This window comes from Vanellus vanellus (genome assembly GCF_965231255.1).
Source record: "Vanellus vanellus genome assembly, chromosome: 24".
Classification (NCBI taxonomy): domain Eukaryota; kingdom Metazoa; phylum Chordata; class Aves; order Charadriiformes; family Charadriidae; genus Vanellus; species Vanellus vanellus.
Window position 1 is genome coordinate 676,096 of NC_138929.1, and position 12,697 is coordinate 688,792.

The window sequence follows — 12,697 nt, forward strand, 5'->3', positions numbered from 1 at the left end:
CCTCCCTGGTGTCCGCGCTGGGGGCGTGCGCGGGCCCCGCTGGGTGGATGCGGGACCAGAACTGGGGAGAACCGAGCCTCCACTAGGCTGTCCAGGGCTGGGGGGTGTTTTTGAAGCCCCCATTAAAGGGCTCAGAGCATTCCCCACCATCGCACTAGGGAGCCTCTGGTGACACTCTCGTGGCCACGGGTCTCTGACCTCCACCCCACCCCGCTGCCCTCCCACTGTCCCGTCCCCACGCAGGGTCCTGGGGAGGGCTGCGGCTGGGTCCTGTCACCCCTGGGTGCCCCTCGGGCGGTCCCGCAGGGCACAGCCTTGCCCTGCAGCCCCCGAGCTGGCTGTCCCCAGGGCAGAGCCCCGAGCGAGGGGGCTGGTGCCCCCCAGCAGGTGCCCCCGGGGACGCTGGGTCCTACCCCCTCCCCAGCCTCCACGGAGCCGGGAGCGCCGGTGCCCCTCGGTGCTGAGCGAGCCGGTACCGAGCAGGTCCCGACGCCTCCAAGCCGGTGCCCCCCGGGGTCGAGGGGACCGGTGTCCTCCGGGGCAGAGCAACCTGCCTTCGGGCGGGTGCTGGTGGCCGCCGTTGCCGAAGCCCCTCCCGGTGCTGGCGGCGCGCAGGGCCCGGGGCGGGGCGGGGGCGGGGCAGGAGCCCCGGGCGGGCCGGGCCGGGCCGGGCCGAGCCGAGCCGGGATCAACCCGCGGCGCCGGGGCCGCACCTGCGGAGGGGCCCGGGGCGGCGGGGGAGCCCAGCCCCGCGGCCGCAGCCCCGCGGCGGGCGGCCCGGCGGGACCATGCCGGTGATGAAGGGGCTGTTGGCGCCGCAGAACACCTTCCTGGACACCATCGCCACCCGCTTCGATGGCACACGTAAGGCCGGGGCCGGGGAGCGGGGAGGGTCCGCACTGGCCACGGCGGGGCCCGGGCAGGGGGAGGTGCTGCCCCCCGGGAAGCGGCGGGGAGGACCGGGGCTCGTCCCGGCAGCGAAGCACCCGCGGCTCGGTGGGACGCGACCGTCCACGCGCTTTGCGCCGTCCCGGGGAACCGCCGTGTCTGTGGCCGGGGTCGGTGCTCCGGGACCCCCCGTGTCCCCGGCAGTCCCCGCGGTGCGGGAGGGATGCGCTTCCCGGTGCCGCTTCCCGCTGCCGGTGCCCGCGGTCGGTGCCGGCGCGGCCGCGCTCAGCACCACGGACAGAGCCCGGGCACGGCGGGAGGGGCCGCTCGGTCGGCGGGGCTCAGCCCCGACCGGGGCTCGGGGGGTCCCCGGGGAGGGGGCTCTGCCGGGCTCAGCCCCCCCCCCCCCCCCCGGCCGCCCCCGGAGCCCCCGTGGGCCCGGCTGTGCCCCGTTCCATGCCCGAGCGGTGGCCGGTCCCGGGGGGATGTCTGGGTCGCGGTGGGGGGGGTTGGGGTGCTGACCCAAGGAACCCCCATCCCCCGGCGTAGGGGTCCCCCGGAGCCAGAGGCGGCCGTGGGGCGCAGGCTGTGCCTGTCACCTCTGCGGCACATGGTGCTGCTGCGATGGATGTCGTGGGGCCCTCGGGAAGCCCCAGTGCTGCACAGGGCAGCCCACCCCAAACACCCAGTTAGCGACACGCCCGCTCACTTGGGGTTAGTCCCCAGAAAAGTGGACACCAGTAGCGGTGTGTTTTGGCAGGGGTGGGAGCAGGGCTTGTGCTGTCCCAGCACCGTCTGTTTTGCGGCCATTTCTCATGGCGGGAGGTTCTGGCGTATCTCTGGGAGCTGGGCTCCCCTCCATGTCTGTGTGCCAGGGTCAGGGTGGATTAAGGCCTTGGCATGTTGGGGAGAGGATCATGCTGGGGTGCCACGTGCCAGCTCCTAGCACCGCTGGCACCGTGCAGCCACCCAGAGACAGGTTGTGTTCAGGGCTGACCCCAGGCCCCCCAAATCAGCTGGACCAGGGTCCTCCTGGGCCAGCTGCCTCCAGGGCTAGATGTCTCTCACCTTGCTGGGAGGGACCAGCATGAAGACGGCTCTGGGAGCCTGTAGCCACCTCCCATGGCACCATCGGGGCACCAGGAGCACCCCTGGGGATGCGTTGGCTGTGAGGCTGGTCTGGCTCCTGGCCTGGTGTGAGCATCCCAGATGACACAGGGTGTCATTTGCCCGTAGGAACTCTCATTTGGGACGTTACCTTTGACACTGCAATGCGTACCGAGGCAGCCTGAGCCCTCCCCAGCTCAGGGCAAGCTGCACCCGGAGGTGCCAGGGCAGAGCCACATGTGCCTCACACTGGTGATCCTATGACTGTCCCTCCACAGGGGCAGAGGCCAAGCGTGGCACCGGGTTCCACATGCCCCTGCCCCTCTGCTGAGCTGAGGAGAGTTCCCCCAGCTCTGCTGTGGCATTTGCAAAGCTCCCAGAGGCAGCAGGGACTGGTGTCCCCAGTTCTGTTGGCCCTGGGCTCCCCAGGGCTGGGTCTGGCTCTCCAAGGAGGACGGTCCCTGCAGGAGCTGCCTGAAATGACCCAACACAAAGCCCTGGGAATGTGCCCTGTGGAGACGGGATTTGCCCCACAGCACCCTGGCAGCATCCTGCCTGCAGCTGTGCCAGCCCGCCTCCCAGGCACTTTTAAACAGTGTCCGGCTTTGCGGGTTTGATGTGTCTCTTATCGGCTTTATCTGCCATGGAGAGGGGCTTTAGCCGCAGTGATATGCCATGCAAGTTAACCCTGCCTCTCCCAGGCAGCCACTGCCCACTGGGCCCGAGGGTGCCCATCCAGGCGAGCTGGCCACCCTGGCAGGGGGCCGCTGAGCCCCCCAGAGCTGCTTCACCCTTCTCGACAGAGCTGCTCCCAGACGCAAACCCTTTTTTTCTTTTCTAATAACACATCCCGGACTCCGCCGTAATCCTGGCTCCCCAGAGCCAAAATCTGGCCTTAGTCACAGCTTCAAGCTATTTTTGCTTCTCCAAGCTAATCCTGGGTTGAGCTGTGCTGTAGCGGCCCTGCTGCACCCCCATCACACCAGGGCTGCCTGTGGCTGCCATCCCCTCCTGCCCGCAACCTCCTCTGCCCTTGCCCTGCCCGCGCTGCCCTGGCACGGCTCTGCTGTCAGTGCACGGGCACTGTAACCTGCCGCGGGCTCCCCACCTTCGCTGGGAGAGGGGGCAGATCACGTCCGCCTGCTCCTGGTGCCTGGGCTGTGGGGGTGCGGGGGTGCTGGGCTGGGAGGCTGTGGGCTGGAGACTGTGTCAGGGCTGGGGACACCCCGGTCTGCACCGCAGCCCGGCACCTCTGGGCTGGCGGTGCCTGGCCAGGTTTGCCGCTGCTCCGGCTAAGCTGCCTGAGCCCCGGCGGGAGGTGGGAGCAGCAGATGGTGAGGGGGAGATATGAATCGCCTCGCTCGGGATCGCGGCTCTGGTGATGGGAGCCGGCAGCTGGATCTGGGCTCCGTCCCCTTCCAGTGGGGGTCAGGGGCTGGGGTCCTGCCCGGGACAGGGCCTCGGGGGCGGCAGGGCAGGGCACGAGCAAGCTCTGGGGGCAGCTGGATGGAGACCTGGCTCCGCTTCCCAGAGGGACATATGGGGGGCCAGAAGGGCTGTGCTCCCCTTTGAGCCCCCCAGGGTGGCCCTGAGCCCTCAGGGGTGGCTGCATCTCCTTTCAGACAGCAACTTCATCCTGGCCAACGCGCAGGTCCGCCGCGGCTTCCCCATCGTCTACTGCTCCGATGGCTTCTGCGACCTCACCGGCTTTGCCCGCACCGAGGTCATGCAGAAGAACTGCAGCTGCCGCTTCCTCTACGGGGCTGAGACCAGCGAGCCTGTCCTGCAGCGCATTGAGAAGGTGCTGGACGGCAGGCAGGAGTATCAGACCGAGGTCTGCTTCTACAAGAAGGGTGGTGAGTGGTGCATGGGGCTGGGTCCCTGCCCGTGGCTCTGGCTGGGGCTTGTCCCCATGCCGGCCCTGGGGTGAAGCAACCGAGCGGCAGGGATGCTGTCCTGCTTTCACCACCCCTCTCGTCCATGCAGGAGCTGCCTTCTGGTGTCTGCTGGACATCATGCCCATCAAGAACGAGAAGGGGGAGGTGGTGCTCTTCCTTTTTTCCTTCAAGGACATCACAGAGAGCCGGAGCAGGAGCCACCTGGGTGACAAGAAGGAGGGTGAGCAGTGCCTGTGGGATGGGGACAGGTTTTGGGGAGTGGTGTGCGCAGTGGGCACGTGGCAAAGGGGCTCCCAGTACCCTGTTGGGTCCTGTCCACCTTTGCGCACCCGTGCAAAGAGAGGTCCCTGAAGTGGCCCCTGCTCTCTTGCATCAGCAGTGCCACAGCGCTCCCACTAACCCAGTGTGTCTTGTCCACTGCAGAGAAGCAGAGGAGCAAGAAGCCCGGGAGCTCGCACCTGCGGGCAGCGCGCAGGCAGGGCCGGACGGTGCTTCACCGGCTCAGCAGCCAGTTTGCCCGGGGGGACCGCAGCGAGATGAAAATCAATCGCGTAAGGACCTGGGGGAGCCCTCAGCTTCGTCGGGTGCCTCCCAGGCTGGGGCTGCAGGCAGGCTGGCAGTGCCGCGGCTCTCCTGGGACCAGCCCCGCAGCAGAGCCTGGTCTTGCCGGGATGCTGTTCCCATGCACACGCCCCAGACACTGACGGGGCCCCCATCTCCGGCAGCCGCACCACGGTTCAGGCTGCAAATGTGGTTTGTTGGCAGCAGGAGAGAGACCAGCGGGTGCCCAGAGCTTGCCGTGGGGGGGAACAGATCTTCTGGCAGCTCTGGCAGGGCTGCGTCTCTCCTCGCACGTTAGCTGTCAGGAAAACGCAGCCACTCTCTCGCAGCACAGCCGTGCCGGCCCCGGGGAGCACTGTTACCAGGCGGCGGGTGCGAGCAGTGGGGCTTCCAGCAGCAGCAGGGACCGGTGTCGTCTCTGTGCCAGCCCATTCACGTGGCTGCGCTGCCCCAGCGGAGGGTCCCCGGGCACGGCTGCAGTGATGGGCACTGCCTGCAGACATGGGGCCAGGGCGGGGGTCTGCCACCGGCCGAGAGCGGCCAGGGGCCCAGAGCTGGCAAGCAGAGACAGCAAAGGGTTTCAGTATGCCGGTCTTGAATCATGGGGGCTTCGGGAGGATGGGCCCAGCTCCCCCCTCGCCCAGGCCGGGCTCTCGCTGCCCCCCAGCAGCGCCGTGTCCCTGCAGAGGGGGGGGTGGCTCTGCCCCAGCACACGAATTGGCACCTGAGACGGTTCTGGGCAGCAGCTGGCAGTGCCAGTGGATTACTCTTAATAGCATTAGCATAGCGTTAATTTGTGTGCTGTAATTGGGCATTCTGTGCCCATCTCTGAGGGTGACCTCAGCGCAGCCCATGTGCCCTGCTGGAAATGTGTGTCCATCACCTCAGGCATGCAGGACTCAGGAGGAGGGGGGGCTGTGGTGGCCACCACCCCCTCATGCGGGATGGCCCCTGTGCCATCCGTGTGCCACCCTGCTGCTTGCTCCCCCAGAACGTGTTTGAGAGCAAGCCGTCCATCCCTGAGTACAAAGTGGCCTCGGTGCAGAAGTCCCGCTTCATCCTGCTCCACTACAGCATCTTCAAGGCCCTCTGGGACTGGCTGATCCTGCTGGCCACCTTCTACGTGGCCGTCACCGTCCCTTACAACGTCTGCTTCACGGGCACGGAGGACAGCCTCTCGGCCGCCCGCAGCACCATCGTCAGTGACATCGCTGTGGAGATGCTCTTCATCCTGGGTAGGTCCATGCCCAGGGCCAACCATCCATGTGGGATGGGGGACATGGCTGAGTGGGGCAGGGATGCTGCCGGAGGAGTGGGCCTGAGGGGTGATGGAGAGGGGAGATGGCATGGCTTTGCTCCTGCTGCTGGTGCCGAGCACCCCGGGAGTGGGAGCCAGGTTGGCTGTGGACCTCGGCCCAGCTCCCCTGGCCGCAGCGGGGGCGGTGAGGGCTGGTCCTGCTCTCCCGGGGCAGACATCATCCTGAATTTCCGGACGACGTACGTGAGCCAGTCGGGCCAGGTGGTGTATGACCCCCGCTCCATCTGCATCCATTACGTGGCCACCTGGTTCTTCGTGGATCTGATCGCCGCTCTGCCCTTCGATCTGCTCTACGTCTTCAACGTGACCGTGGTGAGTGCCACTTGTGCTGCGGGCGGGGGGTCAGCAGGGGGGAGGTGGCCTCTTTTGCGGGGATCCACTCCTCATGTGCCTCTCTGGGAGCGGCGCGGGCAGCAAGGGGAAGCAGCGATGGCAGCTATAGTGGGAAGCCTCCCACGCATCTTAATATAACCAGAGGCTGCCACAAACGACAGTAACTGCCAAGGCACCGCTCCAGGAGCTGCAGGTGGGCGCCCGCCCTGCACCGAGCACCCCGCACCCAGCACGCCTGTGCTCTGCCCAGCTCCGCATCTGCATGGAAATACCCCACACACCCACACCCCACCACGGCGAGGGGCACTTGCACGTTGCCCGCTGTGGCAGGGGGGTCCCCACGCATGCGGGCACACTGGGCACACGCTGGGGACGAAGGCAGGTCCCAGCCTGAGCCTCCCCAGGCTCTCCAGGGGACCCACAGCGCAGCGGGTGCGATGGGCTGCACAAGTGCACTGCTGGCACCAGCCCCTTCCCATCCTCTGCTAATTGGGGCAGGGAGGGGAGGAGGGAGGCGAGTTCAGAGTCTGTAATTACGCTTATTGGAAGCAGAGCAGTGAGCGGAGAGGACGAGGGCGCTTGGGGGCTGGAACTGCCCCCCTGAGCCAAACCCCGCTCTGCTTCTGCCTCGGCGGTGCTGCTGGCAGCAAAACAACCACAGCCGAGGCAGAGGGCATCACTGCCGCTGCATCTGCCAGAGCTGGGGGCACGCAGCCGTGGCTGGCAGGACGGGCAGCCGGCAGGGACCCTCTGGGCAGTGGGGAGCTGAGCGGAGCCAAGACACCCAGGGAGCGGCTCCACCCTGACCCACCTCGGTGGGGTCTGACCCTGGTGCCCGCTCTGGCACAGCCCCTGCCCGCCCCGCAGCCCTGAGCCCCTGCGAGGTGCCCGGTGCGGCGCTGGCAGGAGGCAGAAGGGAGAGACAGGAGGTTCGTGCGAGGCCCCGGGGCACTTGGCATCGCTGCACGTCCAAACCCACCTGCCTCAGCCGGGGCATCCCTGGCACTCTCTGCCCAAGGTCTCTGCAGGCAACGCACAGCACCTCGCTGAGACTGCCCCTTGCAGATAGATTAGATGAGCTTTCCGCCAGCACGGTTTCACCAAACACAGCCTCTGATAGCAACGCCACTGCTGCCCGCTCCCCCTCCCACCGCTCACCTCCCTGCCCCTCTCCGGCACCCCAGATCTCCCAGGGGGACTCGGTGCCCTGGCAAGCTGTGGCTCTGGCTGCCTGCTGGGCGCTGGGCACGGTGGTGGAAGGCTGCTTGGGGATGAGCTCTTCCCAGCCGGCCCCATAGCCCACGACCCTCCCGACAGCTCTGGGGGGTGGTAAAGTGTCCCTGCCCTGGGGGGAAGTTGTGGGGGGGTCCCTGCCTGCCCCCTGCCTGCTTCTCCGCCAGGTTCACCCGCCTGCCCCGCTCCCCAGACCTCGCTGGTTCACCTGCTGAAGACAGTGCGGCTGCTGCGGCTGCTGCGGCTGCTACAGAAGCTGGACCGCTACTCGCAGTACAGCGCCATGGTGCTCACCCTGCTCATGTCCATGTTCGCCCTGCTGGCCCACTGGATGGCATGCATCTGGTACGTCATCGGCCGCAAGGAGATGGAGAACAACGACCCCCAGACCTGGGACATCGGTGAGCGGGGCTGCTGGTGTGCGGGGGCTGCGCGGTGCGGGGGGCGCTCAGGATGCCTGGGCCCCCCCGTGCTGCTGGCAGGAGGGTGCAGGCAGAGGGGAGTCCCGTGGGACAAAGCGAGGGCAGGGCAGGGACGGGCGCTGTGCTGAGCACCATTCCCCCGGCGAGCGCTAACCCCTGGCTGTGCTTGGCAGGCTGGCTGCACGAGCTGGGCAAGAGGCTGGAGGCTCCCTACATCAACAACTCGGTGGGGGGCCCCTCCATCCGCAGCGCCTACATCGCCTCCCTCTACTTCACCCTCAGCAGCCTGACCAGCGTGGGCTTCGGCAACGTCTGCGCCAACACCGACGCCGAGAAGATCTTCTCCATCTGCACCATGCTCATCGGGGGTGAGGCGGGGAGCGGGGCAGGGTTTGGGGGGCTTCATCTCCTGCTGCAGGTAGCCGGGCAGGGCGCTGGGGGCAGGCGATAAATACGTGTGCCCTGTGGGACAGTCCTGGGGCTGGCGTTAGGGGAGAAGCCCCCCGTCCTGCACCCTTTGACCCTGCATTGCTGGTGGGGGCAGAGCCCAGACCCTGCCCAGGCCCCCGTACGCTGCAGCCCCCCCGTGACACTGCCCTCCCGGCCCCCAGCGCTGATGCACGCCGTCGTCTTCGGCAACGTCACGGCCATCATCCAGCGCATGTACTCCCGCCGCTCGCTCTACCACACCCGCATGAAGGACCTCAAGGACTTCATCCGCGTGCACCGCCTGCCCCAGCAGCTCAAGCAGAGGATGCTGGAGTACTTCCAGACCACCTGGTCGGTGAACAACGGCATCGATGCTAACGAGGTAGGAGGTGTTGGCTGGGCTGGGCCAGGCGCCCTCTGGCCCCCAGTCCTGCACCCAGCGTGGGGGTGATGGTGCTGGCAGGGCCAGCTACGAGAGTGCAAGGGTGTGTGTATGGACGCATGTGCAAGCGTGCGCAGATTTGCACATGTCCGTGCTCTGTTGCTGGAGGGAGCAGAGCTGCGTGCCAGCTCTGGGGCAGATTCCTGCCAGCACGGGGAGCAGGATGGGCATGTGGAGCAGAGGCAGCCCACCACCATGGCCAGAGCTGGCCCGCGATTGCCCACCGGGACTGCTGGGCTCCGCCGAGGCAGCCAGGGCGGCTGAGCAGAGAGATGCTCTGCTCCAGAGGGGGATCCGACCCTTGGGGCTGCCGTGCTGCGGGGAAGGCTGCTCCCCACCGCCCGCACCCCAGCCCCGCTCTCCCCAGCTGCTGCACGACTTCCCCGATGAGCTGCGCGCGGACGTGGCCATGCACCTCAACAAGGACATCCTGCAGCTGCCCGTCTTCGAGACGGCCAGCCGGGGCTGCCTCCGCTCCCTCTCACTCCACATCAAGACGTCGTTCTGCGCCCCGGGGGAGTACCTGCTGCGCCAGGGCGATGCGCTGCAGGCCAACTACTTCGTCTGCTCCGGGTCCCTCGAGGTGCTGAAGGACAACGTGGTCCTGGCCATCCTGGGTGAGGGCAGGCAGCGAGGGCTCTCCCCCAGCCCCTTCTGCTGCCTGGCTGGGCGAGGGGCCCAGGGCTCGCGCCACCGCTAGCCCACCCCTGTCCCCTCCTGCAGGCAAAGGGGATTTGATCGGCGCCGACCTGTGCAGCACGGACCAGGTGATCAAGACCAACGCGGACGTGAAGGCGCTGACCTACTGCGACCTGCAGTACATCGGGCTGCGGGGGCTCTGCGAGGTGCTGCAGCTCTACCCAGAGTACGCCAGCAAGTTCACAGCGGACATCCACCAGGACCTGACCTTCAACCTGCGGGAGGGCAGCGAGATGGAGGTGGGTGCGTGTCCTCCCTCGCAGGCCCCTTCCCGTCCTTGTGGCCCCGGAGACTGGAGCAGGGCTGAGGCTCTGCACGGCCACGGAAGGGGAGTTTGCCCACTCCCTGCTCGCGGTCCCCGGTCTCTGAGGCCGGGGCGGGGGCTGTGGCTGTGCCATCCCTGCCGTCCAGGTATGTCCTGTCTCAGCTCCTCTCGGCTCCATGCAACCCAGGGAACTGGAAGCAAGAGCTTTGCAATGCAGGAGGCTGAGGCGGATGGAGGGCTTGGAAACGGGGGTGAAGGGGACTGGGGGGCACGGTGGGACAGGCAGCCAGGGCACGCCCCCGCCCAGTGTGCAGGAGGCAGTGCTGGGGGCTGCCAGGTTTAGTCATGCTGCCGATTCCAGCAGCTGGGGGGATGTTCCGCTGCCGAAATAGCTCTGCAGCACTTTTCCTCCCCCGTCTTTGCTGCTGGCTCTGCGCTGGCACCACGCAGCGGCTGGGGGCTCTTCCAAAGCATCTGCCCCGGGACCCACCACCCCCATGCCCTGTCGAGGTAGGGCAGGAGGTGGCTCTCTAGATCCAGATAGCCCTACCAAAACCCAATGAGTCCATCGCCCGGTAGACGTATAAATAAGCCAAGGGGGTGTGTGTGCAATGGAGCTTGCCGGGTCCTGCAGAAACCCTGCGCACCTTCCCCTGGCCAGCGGCACACACCCGGGGGAGCCAATGCTGAGCTGGGGCTGAGAGCTGGGGCTCAGCCATTGTTCCAGCTCCAGACACACAGGCCAAGGTTGGGCAGCTCATCAGTGTCATGAGGGCAGCAGAGGAAGGAGAGCGGGCGAGGGGATGTCGGGGCCGCTGCTGGGGCTGACCAGGACGGGGCTGATGCGCCGTGCCAGGGGAGGTTTGGCCATCCAGGGGGGCACTGAGAGGGCTGCATGCCGAGGCGTGGAGCGGGTGGGTGCGTGCCCGGGGCTGTGTCTGCCTGCGGTCAGTCCCTACGGAGCCATGTGGGGTCCTGCGGACTGCTGAGCTGGCACTGTCTGCTCTCCCCACAGGGGCTCTGCCGCTACTCCCGGTCCCCGCGGCTCTCACAGACACCCCAGGTTTGTGCAGGGGGCAGGATGGGGCAGGGGTGTCCGTGCCCGGCCTTGGCACCTCTGGGGGGACCAGCCCTGACCTCCTCCCTGTAGCCTCGTCCGGAGAGCGGTGCCGCCCCGGAGAAGCCCCTTCCCTCCATCCTGGAGGACGAGGAGGAGCCCGACGAGGTCTTCCAGCCCTCACCCACCACCATCACCCGCCGCAAGCTGCTGCTGCCCCAGCTGAGCAGCCCGGCGCGCCGCGGCTCCCTCAGCAGCCTCCTGGGTGATGAGCTGTGCCAGATCTCAGCCCTGCGCCGCAACTGCCGTTCCCCAGCCCGCTGCAGCCAGGGCCGCAGCCCCTCTCCGCAGTGCCGGAGGGATGCCCGGCTGCCGGAGCAGGAGGGCAGGGGGGGCAGGAGGCCGGCCAAGCTCCTCATCCCCTCCCTGCACACCTATGGCCCCCCGGACCTCAGCCCCAGGTAAGGCTGGGACACACTGGTGGCTCGTCCCACTACCATGGGAGGCCACTGGGAATGGCGGCAGAGGGGCGAAGGGGTGACGATGGCCAAACCGCAACCCTCCCTGCCCTAGAGTTGTGGATGGGATTGAAGACAATGGGGCGACATCGGAGCCACAAACCTTCAGCTTCAACGTGGAGGCCCCGCTGCAGAGCACGGCGAGGGGCTCCCCCACAGCAGGTAGCCCCGGGGCATGGGCAGCGGGGCCGGGGGGCTTGGGGAGCCCTCCGCCACCGGCCACGTCTTCCCTGGCAGGGACAGTGGGCGGCCCAGCCCTGGCCATGGAAGCGGAGGAGATAAAGCAGAACATCAGGAGGCTCAACCAGGAGGTGCGGCGGGGGCCGGGGGCGCGACCCCGAAAGCAGCGGGGACGCTTGGCCGGGGGCGTCCGCCGGGGCTCACCGCTCTCCTCCCCCCCCTTCCAGATCAACCACCTCAACCAGGAGGTTTCCCACCTCAGCCGGGAGCTGCAGCGCATGATGGAGCTGCTGCAGGGCCGCCTGGGCGCCCCGCAGCCCCCCCGGCCCCCGCCGCCCCCCGCCCCGCTGCCCCCCTCGCCCCCGCCCGCGCCCGCCGGCCCCCGCAGCCCCCCCTCCGCCAGCCCCCGCGCCCCGCGCTGCCCGGTCCGCAGCCGCTCGGCCCACGCCGCCGCCAGCCCCGCCGCGCCGTGGGGGCCGTGCCCGCCGCGGGGGGACACCCCCAGCCCCGACCCGGGCTCGCAGCCCCTCTCGCTGCCGCCCCGCGCCGCCCGCTCCTTCCCCGGCTGCTCGGCCGCCGCCCGCCCCCGCGCCCCCCCGCAGCCCCGCTCCGGCTCCGCCAGCTCCCACTGACCCCGCGGGCACCGGGGGGGCGGCGGGGGGGCCCTCGCCCCGGGGGGGACCCCTGCCCGCCCCACGCTCCGCCCCCCTCGCTCCCGGGGCCGCGCCAGCTCCGCCCCCGCCCGCCCGAACTCCCCCCGGGAGGCGGTGACCGGGACTGGGGGGGGGGGCACCGGGGGCGCAGCGCCCGCCCCGCCCGACACCATCAGGGATTTTGATACGGTTTTGTACTCGTTGTCCACGGGGGGGGTTGAACCACCGGCACCCCCACACCCCCCGGCGAGCACCGCCCCCGGGACCCGCGGGGTCGGGAGCGGGGGCGGGTGGGGGCTCGGCGGGGCGCTGCGGGAGGAGGGGGTGCCCCGAGGGGGGCGGTGGTCGCGGTGGCGGCTCTGCGGCGGCTGGAGGTGGTGCCGTTACCCCCCGCGCCCCCGCCCCCACGGGAAATAAAGGCTCTATTTTTCCAGCCGCGGCTCCGGGTCAGTCTCTGCCCGCGTTCCCCCCCCGCCCAGTCCCTGCGGGGCCGCCGCACCCCCCTGCGCCGGGACCCCCCGTCCCGGACCCGCCGGGGACTCTGCGCTCCCCCCGGACTACAACTCCCATCGCCCCCCGCGACGAACGCGCATTACGTCACGCCGCCCGGCTCACGTGAGACGGTGCGTCCGGAGGGGGGCGGAGCCTCTGCGGGGCGGGGCGATGATGATTGACATATGCCGCTGCCTGTGGG

The 12,697-nt window shown here is 68.8% G+C and overlaps 1 protein-coding gene across 1 annotated transcript; it reads left to right on the forward strand.

The window, feature by feature from the left end:
* Window positions 1–788: 788 nt before the first annotated feature.
* KCNH4 (potassium voltage-gated channel subfamily H member 4) lies at window positions 789–11,982 on the forward strand (the record flags this gene model as incomplete). The annotated part of the gene is made up of 15 exons (XM_082494917.1): window positions 789–864; window positions 3,618–3,851; window positions 3,982–4,113; window positions 4,281–4,444; window positions 5,446–5,689; window positions 5,927–6,084; window positions 7,532–7,739; window positions 7,934–8,128; window positions 8,372–8,571; window positions 8,999–9,248; window positions 9,355–9,569; window positions 10,611–10,658; window positions 10,746–11,113; window positions 11,226–11,481; window positions 11,578–11,982. 15 exons carry the CDS (start codon window positions 789–791, stop codon window positions 11,980–11,982), a joined length of 3,153 nt encoding a protein of 1,050 aa, XP_082351043.1.
* Between the last annotated feature and the right edge of the window lie 715 nt (window positions 11,983–12,697).